This window comes from Ornithorhynchus anatinus, chromosome 7 (assembly GCF_004115215.2).
Source record: "Ornithorhynchus anatinus isolate Pmale09 chromosome 7, mOrnAna1.pri.v4, whole genome shotgun sequence".
Taxonomy (NCBI): Eukaryota; Metazoa; Chordata; class Mammalia; order Monotremata; family Ornithorhynchidae; genus Ornithorhynchus; species Ornithorhynchus anatinus.
Window position 1 is genome coordinate 111,662 of NC_041734.1, and position 13,139 is coordinate 124,800.

At 55.0% G+C, this 13,139-nt stretch overlaps 2 protein-coding genes across 2 annotated transcripts; both read left to right on the forward strand.

Annotated features, from left to right (window-relative positions):
• The first annotated feature begins 952 nt into the window (after positions 1 to 952).
• Positions 953 to 3,225, forward strand: LOC114813174 (fatty acid-binding protein, adipocyte-like). Its single transcript, XM_039912520.1, has 5 exons — positions 953 to 1,025; positions 1,268 to 1,432; positions 2,386 to 2,558; positions 2,861 to 2,962; positions 3,106 to 3,225. Exons 1-5 carry the CDS (start codon positions 953 to 955, stop codon positions 3,154 to 3,156), a joined length of 564 nt encoding a protein of 187 aa, XP_039768454.1. The 3' UTR covers positions 3,157 to 3,225.
• Positions 3,226 to 7,918: 4,693 nt separating this feature from the next.
• LOC100081262 (myelin P2 protein-like) lies at positions 7,919 to 10,344 on the forward strand. The gene is made up of 4 exons (XM_001507402.4): positions 7,919 to 8,070; positions 9,112 to 9,284; positions 9,672 to 9,773; positions 10,100 to 10,344. Exons 1-4 carry the CDS (start codon positions 7,998 to 8,000, stop codon positions 10,148 to 10,150), a joined length of 399 nt encoding a protein of 132 aa, XP_001507452.1. The 5' UTR covers positions 7,919 to 7,997; the 3' UTR covers positions 10,151 to 10,344.
• Positions 10,345 to 13,139: the final 2,795 nt, after the last annotated feature.

Consider the following 13,139-nt stretch of genomic DNA (forward strand, 5'->3'; position numbering starts at 1 on the left):
AGCGTTTCCTGTTGTGTACTTCTGAACCAGCCTCCCTTCAACTCCAACTCCATGTCCACACCCCTCGCGGCTCTGTAAACTCTGTGACCTCCCACATCGGGCCAGCCCCAACAGCTGCAGCTGGCTACCACTTGAGACTTAGGGGCGTTTCCCACGTGGATCCCTCCAGGATCCCAATATTCGGCCTCTTGGGCATCAAATGCCCAGCCCCTCTCCTGCTCAGCCCCGCCGGCCCAGGGGCAGGCAGGATGGAGGAACACCTTCTATGGGCTTCCAGCCACCCCAGCTCTGTCAGTGCGTGGCCGGTGCTGGGCACAGAAAACTTCCAAATCCTTAAATGGGGTTTTTTCCAAACCAACAACCACATGAAACCCAAGCCCTAGCCCTTTGGCAGTCTTCCGCCCCCTGAATGCCTGGCTTTCAAGTCCCTGGATCAGCGATAATTAGACAGAGAGTAAGCCTTGTCACTCTTCTCTCTGAGAACCTCAAAGCACTCAGAGACTATCAGGCCAACACATCAGGGCTGGGAGGCAGGGAGGCAGAGATGGAGGGATGGGAAAGAGGGGAAGGAATTGTTTTGAAGATGAGTAAACTCCTGGTGAAAAAGGCTGATTCCTACTAAAAGTTTTTCAGAGGTAAGCAATAAGTGTAGGGTTGGTCAAAACCCCCAGGGGGATTGTGTTTGTACTGTCCCAGTACTAATCAACGACCCAAACCATCTACTAATCACCCCACAACCAACTGCCCGAGTGCTAATCTCCCCCCAAAATCATATTTGCCTGCTAAATGGTACTCCAGTTTGCAGCTAAAGCAAGGAGAGGGAACAGAAGTGACTGCACCCTTGGGTGGCCACTCCTGATTGGCTCCCCTGAGCATCACATGGTCCCAGGCCCTTTAAGAGAAGTTCCTCAGCGAGTTCGGCCCAGCCTGACCTAGCCCCCAGCAAGACAGCATGTGTGAACCCTTCGTGGGAGCCTGGAAGCTGGTCTCCAGCGAGAATTTTGACGCATACATGAAGGAGTTGGGTGAGGCGTGGCAGGGAGGGCTGTGGTCACATGGCTTGGGAGGTCCTCAGGATCAGCCTCTCCCGGGGGGTTCTGCCCCAGATGCCCAAGGGGGAACCACTGACCCTCCATCCCGCTGAACCTATTCCAACCCACCTCTAGCCAGGGATAAGACACTCTCCTCTCCTGACAGCTTGGGAAAATAATTTTTGGGATTCTTACGAGTCTAAATGCTTTTTTCGGGAACTGTTTCACCATCGTAGGCCTGCAGCTTAGATTCTCCAAAAGTTCACGTTCAGCTGTTGCAGAACAGGTGGGAAGAAGCCATCAGGTCTCCTTTGGGGAGGGAGATGCTCAGCTCTGGGTCAAGCTGCCGGGAGTGGCCATGTTGATTGGGAAATTAGTTCCACTCTACATGAATGCCCAGGGTCAGAGCAGAGGGGAGTAGAGACCTCTTCATCTATGTCCTCATCCTTGAAGGAAATTCCCAGCGGTCTTATCCAGGGCCACGTAGGGTGGGTGCCGCTTTTTGGCCAGGATACGCTCCTGTTGGAACTGCCCATGGGGACATGGGTTCCCCACAGGGAGCTGGATTTCCCCACCTTTCTAGTGTTCTGGAATGACCAGAGGGCCAACACCTTTCTGGAGAAGTCCAGAGCCCACAGATCCACTCTAGGCACTTTGCTTTGGTCCCAAACTTTTGAAGAGCAACCATGACTAGCTTTGCTTCCCGCAGGAGCTTAATGAGAGCTTATTGAGAGCTTAATGTGTACACAGCACCACTCTAAGTGCTACAATAGAGCCTAGGTTTAGAATTTTTGAGTCACGGGCTCCTGGGGAGTTCAAGTGCATGTGAGGGGCCAGGCCCACATGGGCCAAGGCAAGCTATTTTGTCCAAACCCCTGGGTGATCTGGACCTGACTGTAGAGAAGCAGCGTGGCGCAGTGGAAAGAGCACGGGCTTTGGAGTCAGGGCTCATGAGTTCGAATCCCAGCTCCGCCACTTGTCAGCTGTGTGACTGTGGGCAAGTCACTTAACTTCTCTGTGCCTCAGTTCCCTCATCTGTAAAATGGGGATTAAGACTGTGAGCCCCACGTGGGACAACCTGATTCCCCTGTGTTTACCCCAGCGCTTAGAACAGTGCTCTGCACATAGTAAGCGCTTAACAAATACCAACATTATTATTATTATTATTAAATTGGCCTTAGTTATCTGGATGGTTGGGTAGAGGAGCAAGACCTGATCACGAAGCGAAGGACAGGTGTTATCCAATGTGACGGGAGGTGATGGGCCGGGGTGGGTGGGGGGTGCTCCTCTCTGGAGGCGTCAGCAGCTGGGGGTCGGCGAAGGGGACCAGGCTGATGCCGAGCCCGGCTTTCAGGCGTGGATCTGGCCACCAGGCGGCTGGGCGGGTCAGCAAAGCCCACTGTTCACATCAGCTGCGACGGGGACGTGATCACCATCGAGACCAAGAGCGCCGCCGCCAGCAGCGCCATCTCCTTCCGGCTGGGCCAGCCGTTTGATGAGACCACAGCTGACAACAGGAAAGTCAAGGTGAGTGAGGCGGGGAACTCTCCTCTCTTGGAAATTCTACCAGGATGGCAGTGTCCCCACACACACGGAGGGGCAGCTGTGCCAAGGCAGGGCCTGGATTCGATAACCTCCTCCCTACTGCCTGAGGTCAGAGTAGTGCAAGAGTCTGCCTGGGGTGGAGGGGGAGGGAGGGATGTGTAACCCGGGGGAGTCAGACTGTCATTCGGACAGGGAGATAGACCCCAGAGGCCCATCGCAGCTTGGGGCAAGAGTGGGAGGGAGAAGAAGAAGAGCACTTGGGGTTTGACACTTCCTGCCCACAGAGCCTCATCACCTTGGAGGGCGGAGCCCTGGTCCACATGCAGAAATGGGATGGCAAAGAGACCACCATAAGACGACAGGTCGTGGGGGACACCCTGAGAGTGGTGAGTTGCACCCTGGAACCTGAGAACGAACCGGGTTTCTGGGTCCTGAAGTCCCTCGGGAGGGGAGGGTGGGGTCCGGCTGGGGACGAGGGGGAACAGGGGGCCAGCGACCACCCGAAACCGCCCTCCCGGCCACCCAACAGGTGTGCACCATGAACGCTGTGGTCAGCACCAGGGTCTACGAGAGGGTTTGAGGGTACCCGGCCGGGCCGGACAGGATCTCCCGCTTCCTGAAGACCACGAGCCACGGGGCGAAGACAAAGCCGCGGACATGAAGGGAGCAGAGGCCAAGTCCCAATAAAGAATTCCCACCCAGCCGATGCTGCGGCTCTTCCTTGGGGCGGGGGAGGCTGCGGCGATGGGAGCTGGGTGACAACAGGGGACTGTTCTCGGGGGGAGGGCGGACGGACTGGAGGACGGGCGGACGGACGGGCAGCGGGTGGGCACGGGCTCCCAATGAGAATGAACCCACCGCAGCACCGGACCCAGCTGGGAGCTGTTTCAGAACGACGGCTGAAAGGCCCCCTTGTCTCCCTTGCCGCCGGCTCCAGTCATTTAGGAGAGATAGAGGCAGTGTCACTGTCCCACTCTCCCCTGGGCTGGGCAGGACAGAGCTGCATTATAGGGCCTGCCTGAATTTCCCATTGTCCCACAGGAATTTGATTGTTACCACACTGCCGTGCTCCCCCTCAGTTCCCCCTGGCAAGGACCGAGGCGGGAGAAGGCCTAGGATGCCCAGGGCTTTGGGGACAGACGGGGTGGGGAGGGGGGTGAAAACACTGTGCATCACAACATCAAGGTCCACCCAGAGGTCAGCCAGATCCCCTCCTATATACCCCTCCCTTCCCTTCCCAGGGAGAGGGTACATGGGGTGGCCGGGGGGGGCAGCTCTTCCAAGTGCCCCTGGAGCAGAAAGGGGAGCAGGGCCTGGGGGGATCTGGCCCTCCCCCGATGAACCCGATTTTGCTGTCCTGTGGTTGTACCTCTCTTCCTGGATGGGGTTTGCTTAAAAAGCCGAAGGTTCAAGGGCTGCTGCCCATCTAGCGGAAGCAATGTCAACATTTACTGAGCCCCTACCGTGGGCCGTGCCTGTACCGGCACCTACCATGTGCAGAACCCTAGGCTGGGCATTCACTGTGACCCAGGTATGGTACTAAATGCCTACTAGGTGAAGAGCACTACACTGGGCACCCACTGAGCGCATGGTGCTGAATTGGACACCCACTATGGCTAAAGCAGCGCTTTACTGTGCTTGGCACATAGTAAGCACTTAACAAATACCATCTTTTTTTGTTTTTAAGCACTGTGCTGGGCCCCTACTGAGGGTTAGGAACTATGCTAAGTGACTCCCTTTTGCGGGGGTCTATAGGACATACTTGGGAATAGTCTGTATCAGTGAAAAAGAAACAGTCCCTCTCCAAGAAGTGCTTACAATCCCGCTTCTACTGACTGCTTCCAGCTTCACCAGAATAAGTCTTCACTAAGCTGCTGAGCACCCCTATTTTGAGGAGTCCCACAGCCCTTCCTGCCCTGTCCTCAGCTTCCTTCTGGGGCCCTCCTGGACCCCCACCTTCTTGGTTAGTCAATTTGGACTGTCCCACACCTCTTCTGCTCTCTCCCTAGAGGGATGGGGGGTGGGGGTCTTAGAGACAACCAGGGGGTGGGGACCCCTCCATGGCTTGGGGAAACCAGTCAAACCCTGAGCCTTCCTCCCACAGAGAGGCCTCGGTAGCCAGGAAATGTCTTCGGGAGGGTGGGGCAGGGTCCGTGCCAGCAGAGGAGGCATACCCCGATCCGGCTGCGGCTCCCGCCTCCTCTGTCGCCCCGGGGCCTCCCTCCACCCGGGTCTGTGTCCGCTCTCAGATTGGCCCTGGGAGGGAGGAAGGCCCGGCCTCAGCAAGCGACAAACCATCTCCGCTGAGTCGTTTCCTCCATCTCTGCCCTGTCAACCGGCACAGCACGGGTCAGAGTTGCTTTGGTCACACTAGAACCCTCGATTCCTGGCAAGTGCCCATTTCCTCCAGGAAGGCCATCTTGCCCCTGACCCACCAAGAACAATCTCCCTTACCTGGTTGTTTTCCAAGAAGGCCAGAAAAAACTCTGACATAGTGGAATTGGGCCAAACCAAGCCTGAAAGCAGAGCTTCAACCCCTGTAGGGATCTGAGTGTGAATTCCTTGGAGGAATAGTTGCTTGCAAAGACTAGAGAAAGAGCAGCTGGAGGCAGGGAGGTCAGCAAGAAGGTTGATGTAGTAGTCAAGTGGTCCCCTTCACTTTGTGTTTTCTTCTCTGGTTCCCCTGCCTCGGTTGCCCTGCCGCCACCGCCTTTGGCAAGAAGTGGCCAGTCATCCATCTAGATAACGATCCCTCATCCGGTGACTCAGGGAGAGCTGTTGTATGTGGCGGGGAAGGTCTGACACCTTACACGGGCTCTATAAGAGGAAAATAAAAAATTCACAAAAAAGAACCAATAAGAACCACTTGCAAGACATAAGAGTGCTTCAGCCCTAACCTCAACGTTTCTCATATTCTTCCTCGGCCCCAGCTGATCAATCGCAGAAGTAGATCGACGGTTCCATATTGTCCTGGTTCCAAATTGGCCATCTGGAGAAGGAGGGGGGCGTGCGGGGCCGATGAGAGGGACAGGCGGGAGAGGTGGTCTTCCTGAACACCCAGAACACCACAGCATGTATGAAGCTGGGCCAGTCCTGGGCCGGTCTGGAATTAGGCCAGTCCCAGGTCGGTCTGGAGCTGGGTCAGTTCCAGGCCGGTCTAACTGGGTTAGTCCTGGGCCTGTCTGCAGCTGGATCAGTCCCAAGCTGGTCTGGAGCTGGGTCAGTCCTGGACTGGTGTGAAGCTGGGCCAGTCCCGAGCCCGTCTGGAGCTGGGTCAGTCCAGGGCCAGTGTGCAGTTGGGCCAGTCCAGGACTAGAGGTGTCGAGTGGATTTATCAACATTCCTCATTCCTGACTAGTAGTGACTGAAGGGAATTATTCACTCTGAGATGGCTTGGTATGGCGCATGGATCGGTGCTGGGGATGGAGCCCAGAGTGGCAACAGATACAGTGCCAGGGAGGACGAATGATTGACCAGGCCTTCATAAGATAGTGCTTGGCACATAATAAGTGCTTAACAAATACCATTATTATTATTTAAAGACACATGACTCCCTAACAGGGCAATGATCGGCTTGGGGAGGCAAGCTGGGAGAGTCCAGGGCCCGGACCCAGAGCTGGAAAAAGGGAGGAGTGGAGCCCAGGGTCAGAAGGAGCCCAGGGACCCGGACAGAAATCCCAAGGGGCAGGAAAGCCAGGTTGGGGGACGCCAAGTTGGAGGGGATGGGGAGAGACAGGGCAGGTTCTCGGGGAGCAAGGTGCACAAGGGCTAGCCAAGGAAAGCGGGGTCATGGGCTGGGGTGAACAGCAGGAAGGGACCCAGGAGAAATTCCAAACATCTATAGCGGACAGAGAGAATGGGGTCAGAGAGGGCAGGGAACCCACGGAGAGGCTGGGGAGAATTCATTCATTCATTCAATAGTATTTATTGAGCGCTTACCATGTGCAGAGCACTGTACTAAGCGCTTGGGATGAACAAGTCGGCAACAGATAGAGACAGTCCCTGCCGTTTGACGGGCTTACAGTCTAATCGGGGGAGAAGGAAGGTGAAGATAATAATTATAACAATAGTAATCTTAAAGGCTTCCTATGGCCCAGGCACTATACTAATCGCTGGGATGGACACAAGCAAATCAGGTTGGATGCAGTCTATGTCCCACGTGAGGCTCACAGTCTCAATCCCCATTTTACAGATAAGGTAACTGAGGCCCAGAGAAGTGAAGTGACTTGCCCAAGATGACATGGCAGACAAGTGGCAGATCCAGGATTAGAATCCATGACTTCCTGACTCCCAGGCCCATGCTCTATCCACTATGCCATGCAGTTTAAAGCCCAGGAGAGAGGGGGACCCAAAGTCCAGGGAACATTCCATGATCTCGTCCAATCACGTCCCGGTTCGGAGCTGACCCAGCTGCGAATGCTTTTGGCAAAAGGAACCGTCAGGGCCAAGCCCCAAGCTGTGGGGGTTCCCACAGCAACATGACCTCTGGCTTCTGACTAGGGACTTGGCCTTAGGGTGGTCTTGGCCAGCACAAACAATCCAACACCCCGAAATTTCCCTTCTCCTTAATAATAATAACACCAAGAACGATTGTATTTGTTAAGTGTTTAGTAAGTGTCAAGCACGGTTCTAAGCACTGTGTAGATACAAGTTAATCAGGTCAGACACAATTCCTGCCCCTCATGGGACTCACAGATTAAGTAGGTGGAAGAATAGGAATTAAATCCTCATTTTACAGATGAAATAACCGAGGCTCAGAGAAATTAGGTGACTTGCCCAAAGTCACACAGCACGCAAGAGATGGAGCCAAGATAAGAACCCAGATTCTTGCTCTTTCCACTAGGCCGCGCTCCATCTCTCACTCTCCCCCAGTGACTTAGCACAGACCATCCAACACCCCCGACTTTTCCCCCTCCATCCCTAACTCTCCCCCAGAAAGCAACGACAGACCTTCCAACACCCTTGATCTCCCCTCTCCATCCTGGCCCTCCTCTAGGGCCCAGCTGGCTCAAGTCACCAGTGCCAGTGCTGTGTCAGGGTCTGCGGCCGCAGCCCCTCCCCTTAGCCGTCTTGTGCCCACAGACCCGCGTCTGAAGGCTGAGTAGGCTCTCTCCAGGGAGAAGGCGCCTTTGTCAAAGCATTTTTGTTGGGGGAAGAAACTACGGTTGTATGTGGGAAGCTCGCCTGGTAAGCGACTTCTCCATTGTACACTACTAATGAAAGAGCAAAGCTGGGTGGGGCTTCGCTTCTGCCCACGGCGATCGCCCCATTGGCTGCCTGTGGATTCACATGACTCCGGCATCCTTGAAAAGGAGTTCTCAAGGCCAGCCCGCTCACAGCCCTTCTGCCCACTCCCACTTCTGCCCTCTCCCCCTTCCACTGTCTCTCCTGTGGCCGTCAAGCCCGGCCCGGCCCAGCACCATGTGCAGCCGGTTCGTCGGGACCTGGAGGCTCTCCTCCAGCGAGAACTTTGAGGACTACATGAAAGCGCTAGGTGAGTGATAATAATAATAATCATTGCGTTTTTTTAAAGCTTTTACTATATTCCAGGCACTGTACTAAGTGCTGGATTAGATGCAAGGCAGTCGGGTTGGACACTGTCCCTGTGCCGCACAGAGCTCACCGTCTTAATCTCCATTAAGGTAACTGAGGCACAGAGAAGTTAAGTGACTTCCGCAAGGTCACACAGCAGAAAAAATGGCAGAATTAGGATTAGAACCCAGGTCTTTCTGACTCCCAGGCCAGTGCTCTATCTACTAGGCCACATGATGCCAGAGGCCAGTCCCATTACTATCCAGAGCAGGGTGGGCAGAGCCACGGAAAAGGTGCCCTCCTGCCCAGCTGCCTCGGCCTTGCTCCGACGCGTCAGTTTGGCCCACTCGGAACCTGGGCCCAAACCTCAGGGAGCTCAATCCTTTCTAGCCCCAGTGGCCTCCGCCGTGCTCTGCTTTCTAGTTCCTCAAGGAAATTTCCAATCAGTCAATCAATCAATTGTATTTATTGAGTGCTTACTGTGGGCAGAGAACTGTAATAAGGGTTTGGGAGAGTAAGCTCATAGTGGGCAGGGAATGTATCTGTTCATTGCTGTATTGTACTCTCCCCAGCCCATAGTACAGTGTTCTGCAAACGGTAAGAGCTCAATAAATATGATTGACTGCCTGACTATTACAGAGTTGATAGACACGCTCTCTGCCCACACTGAATTTAAGTCAAGAGGGGACTCACGGGCCACTCCACCTCCACTAGAACTGGACCCCAACACTCCCCAGAGATCCTTGGGTTCAGAAGCACGAGTCGAGGGTCCACTCTGGATCTCTGGGAGGCCTTGGCTGGACCTAGTGGGCCCTGGGACAATCACTGATCGGGCCCCTGCTTCCTCCTAGGAGACAGGCCCCAGCATGATACACCTCAGGCAGATATTAGTGGCGGGAGGGTAGAGGGCACCGAGCAGGGCAGAGGTGAGCATCCCCCTCCGCCCCAAGCTAGGTAGGTTCCATCTGGCAGGCTAAAATGGGGATCTGGTTCTGGTCTGCAGGAGTGGGCTTGGCCACCCGGAAACTGGGCAATCTGGCCAAGCCCAGTGTGACCATCAGCATGAAGGGGGACACGGTAACTCTGAGAACAGACAGCACCTTGAAGAGCACAGAGATTTCTTTCAAGCTGGGCCAGGAGTTTGACGAAACCACCGCAGATAACAGAAAGACGAGGGTAAGCCCAAAGCTGTGTGTTACAGTGCCCTCTCTGCCAGGCCCAGTGGGTCTGGCTCTTCTCGGTAAGATGAAAATCCACTGCCACCTTGAATCCCACATTTCTGCATCCTCACCCCGCACCTCTCTCCCCTCTCTGTTCCCTTGACCCATGCCCCTCTCCCCAAACCTTGTGAGCGTGCCATACACTCCAGTCCTAACCCCATTCTATGTCCCACACCCTGTGTCTCTGCCCATCTCATGTTCCCCTCGCCCCGCACCACACACTCCCATCCAGCACCCCCACACCGCATGCCCCTAGCCCCACAGAAATGACTCCACAACGAAGGCAGAGCCTCTGTGGGCGTCTGGATGCGGGAACATCGGTGAAGCGATTGTGTCATTGCAGAGTGTGGTGACCTTAGACAAGGGAGCCCTGAACCACGTCCAGAAGTGGGACGGCAAGCAGACGACAATAAAGAGAAAACTGGTGGACGGGAAGATGGTGGTGGTGAGTCCGGCCCCCGAACTTCCCAGGCGGGAAGAGATCAGGGAAGGAAGGGATTGGGGGGCTGCTTCACCGGGGAGGGGCTCTCTAGGCCATGACAGGGAGCCCCACCGGGGGCAGCCACCTCTCTCTGTTCTCAAACCTCAGGAGCACCCCGAGAACGGGGTCCACTTCAGCCAAAGGTGAAGCAGAGTTCTGTCTTCCCGGTTTGAGCCAGATGGTTTTTCCCAGTCTGATGGCAGTCGGGGGAGGAGGTCCCCAGGGAGCAGCCTGCCCTCACTGGACCAGATCTGCCCTCCCAAGCGCCTCACCCACTCTGTGTCTCCTAGGAGTGCACCATGAAAGGGGTGGTCTGCACCCGGGTCTACGAGAAGGCCTGAGGCCGCCGCAGCCTCTTTCGTCGAAGCGACCGCGCTCCCCAGAACCAGTCCGGTTTAAGAAGAAAAACTGGACTCTGGGCTCTGGTCTCGTTTCTTTCTGTGTATCAGGAAAAGGACTAAACTGTGAAACCCGACTGAAAGCTGGACTGTAGCTCCTTCAGCTGCTGGGGTTATAAAACAAAAGCTTGAAGTGACCCGGGCCCTTGTCGTTGCATTCTAATTTCGAGGCCTTCCGGAAGAACAGAGAATGTGGTCGAAGACCCTTGGAAACCTCACCGACCTAGTCTCGCCCCCTCTCTACAGGACAGGCCACGCCTGCCTCCCCCATTTCTCAGGCAGCACCCCAATACCGACTACCCAGATCCTTCTCTGTCGCCAACCGGAGAGTGGGGCTACCCTTAGGCCCCTGAGGGTCGTGGGCGGCCCGCTCAAGGACCCGCGCGATGGCCGCCGTCCTTCTGCAGGGGACGGGCCTGGGCTGGTGGCTCGGGTCTGGAGTGGAAAAACAGGCCCCCAGGTGGCGCCGGTTTGGTGTCACGATCACAGCAGTGAATGTACTCACTTTCTCCTTTTCCCAAGCGACTGGCCCTATAGCCTCCCAAAGACTCCAAAAGGAGGTGGGCTGTTCCTAGGCCTGCAAAGGTATTCATTCATTCATTCATTCAATAGTATTTATTGAGCGCTTACTATGTGCAGAGCACTGTACTAAGTGCTTGGGATGAACAAGTCGGCAACAGATAGAGACAGTCCCTGCCGTTTGACGGGCTTACGGTCTAATCGGGGGAGACGGACAGACAAGAACAAGAACAAGAATTTTTGCGGCAGCGTGAGAAGCACTGAGCACGCGTGAGAAGCAGCGTGGCTCAGTGGAAAGAACCGGGGCTTGGGAGTCGGAGGTCATGGGTTCGAATCCCTGCTCTACCACTTGCCAGCTGTGTGACTTCACTTCTCTGTGCCTCAGTTCCCTCATCTGTAAAGTGGGGATTAAAACTGTGAGCCTCACATGGGACAACCTGATTACCCTGTATCTACCCCAGTGCTTAGAACAGTGCTTGGCACATAGTAAGCGCTTAACAACTACCAACATTATTATTATTATTATCCCTCACCCACGGTGGGCACTCATCCAGTCTTTGCCGTGGCATTACTCACCCAAAGGGGACGCTGATCCAGGAACTCAGTGGCATCACTCTCTCACAGTGGGTGCCAGTGGAGGGCCCACGCCGTCCAGTCCTCTTGGGGCAAGGGTACGTTCCGTGAGCCAGGTTCCCTTCTGACTGGACTGGATTCTGCCCCCTTGAGCACCTCTTCCAGACTCTGGCTTCCTTGTGTCCCTTGTTGGCAAGCCTATCTGGCTTGGGGTGACTTTTCTCTGCTCCCTTCTCCTGCGGCGTCCTCTGTAATCCCAGTTTCTGAGGTCCACTATGGTCCCTGGGGAAGATGGCCCACCTCTGCCTCGTCCATCCCCAGAAGAATCGCCAGTCATCCCCAGTATTTCCTGAGCCCCTAGTTTCCATGGAGCCCCGTCCTGGGCAAATGGCATCGTGCTAGTCAAAGAATGACCCTCGCTATTATCCGGAAGCCCTGGGAAGAGAAGCAGCATAGCCTAGAGTAAAGACCTCGGGACTGGTGTCGGAGGACCTGGGTTCTACTACTAACTCTGCTACCTGCCTGCTGTGTGATCTTGGGCAAGCCGCTTAACCTCTCCTTTGCCTCAGGTTCCTCATCTGCAAAATGGGGAATAAATACCTGTTCTCTCTACCCCTCTGATTGCGTGTCCCATGTGGTAGAGATTCAGTGTCCGACCTGATTACTTTGTATCAGTCCCAGCACTTATCTTTAACAAGCCCCGGAACAGATGCCACAATTATTATTATGTTAAGCAAATGAGGGGTTCTCTGACTCACAGCAGCCACTTGAAAGCGAGGGGGCCGCAAAACCCTCTGGGCAAGAAGCCTCAGCCTTGTTCATCAGGACATTCCAAAAGGAATTTGCAGTAGCTGCAGCTCATAGTCCAGTTAAGACGGCTGAGACGGGTGGCTTTCGAAGCGGAAGTCGGAGCACCCAAGCCCCCGCTTACTCTGTGTAGACCCTGGCCAGAGGCGCTCAGCTACAAACCACTTCTATGGGGGGTGACAACAGCTGGCTACACTAGACATCTCCCAAATGCCCAGCATTGTAGTAAGGGCTTGGGGGAATTCCACAGGGTTAGAGCACATACCAGCCTCTTCTGCTCAGGTCACTACTGGGTTTGTTCTTTCTCTTTCCCATCATCCATCCAACGGCACTGGGCAACTGCTGCATGCGGAGCACTGAGGGATCGACGGTTCTGATGGGTCTAGCAGAGGGCCGTGGAATTCCGCTACCTTGCTCACACCCCACTGGCAAGCTTTGCGTGGCCTGGGCAAGCAGTAAAACGGTCACTGTCACCCTGGGAAAAACAGTAAATCTGTCCCTGTCACAGAGGCAAAACAGTAAAACTGTCACCGCCGCAGTGGGTGAAACAGTAAAGCTATCATAAACACTGTAGCTATGAGGGAAACAGTAAAACTGTCACTGTGGGTAAAAGAGTAAACCTTTCACTATCACTGTGGCTATGGGTGAAACAGTAACACCATCACTGTCACTGTGACTGTGGGCTAAAAAGCAACCATCTCTGTCACTGAGGGGAAAAGAGTAAACCTACAGCTATCACCGTGACTATGGATAAAGCAGTAACACCGTCGGCGTTGCCATGGGATTAACTACAACCATCACTGTGCGTGAAAGAGTAAAACTATCCCTGTTGCCGTGGCCAGGTGTGCAACTAAAATCATGATTAACATCGCTGTGGCCCACCCCAGCAAGGTGGAAGCCCTGGCACCTGTTTCTCTGGGTCGGTGTGTAGTAGGGCTAGGTGTCCTGGGGCCCTGAGAGGGGAAATGCTGAGGCCCTCAACCTGAGCCCAGCGAGTCCACCGTGGTTCCACAGAGTAATCCCATTCCTGCCT

What these genes read in the sequence shown, in the direction of transcription:
- LOC114813174 (XM_039912520.1), top strand. Translation starts at nt 953, where the DNA reads ATGTGTGAACCCTTCGTGGGAGCCTGGAAGCTGGTCTCCAGCGAGAAT. An exon ending in ACTCTACATGAATGCCCAGG is followed by an intron (nt 1,433 to 2,385) that starts GTCAGAGCAGAG and finishes CCCGGCTTTCAG; the next exon opens with GCGTGGATCTGGCCACCAGG. An exon ending in TGGGGGACACCCTGAGAGTG is followed by an intron (nt 2,963 to 3,105) that starts GTGAGTTGCACC and finishes GCCACCCAACAG; the next exon opens with GTGTGCACCATGAACGCTGT.
- LOC100081262 (XM_001507402.4), top strand. Translation starts at nt 7,998, where the DNA reads ATGTGCAGCCGGTTCGTCGGGACCTGGAGGCTCTCCTCCAGCGAGAAC. An exon ending in GGACTACATGAAAGCGCTAG is followed by an intron (nt 8,071 to 9,111) that starts GTGAGTGATAAT and finishes TCTGGTCTGCAG; the next exon opens with GAGTGGGCTTGGCCACCCGG. An exon ending in TGGACGGGAAGATGGTGGTG is followed by an intron (nt 9,774 to 10,099) that starts GTGAGTCCGGCC and finishes TGTGTCTCCTAG; the next exon opens with GAGTGCACCATGAAAGGGGT.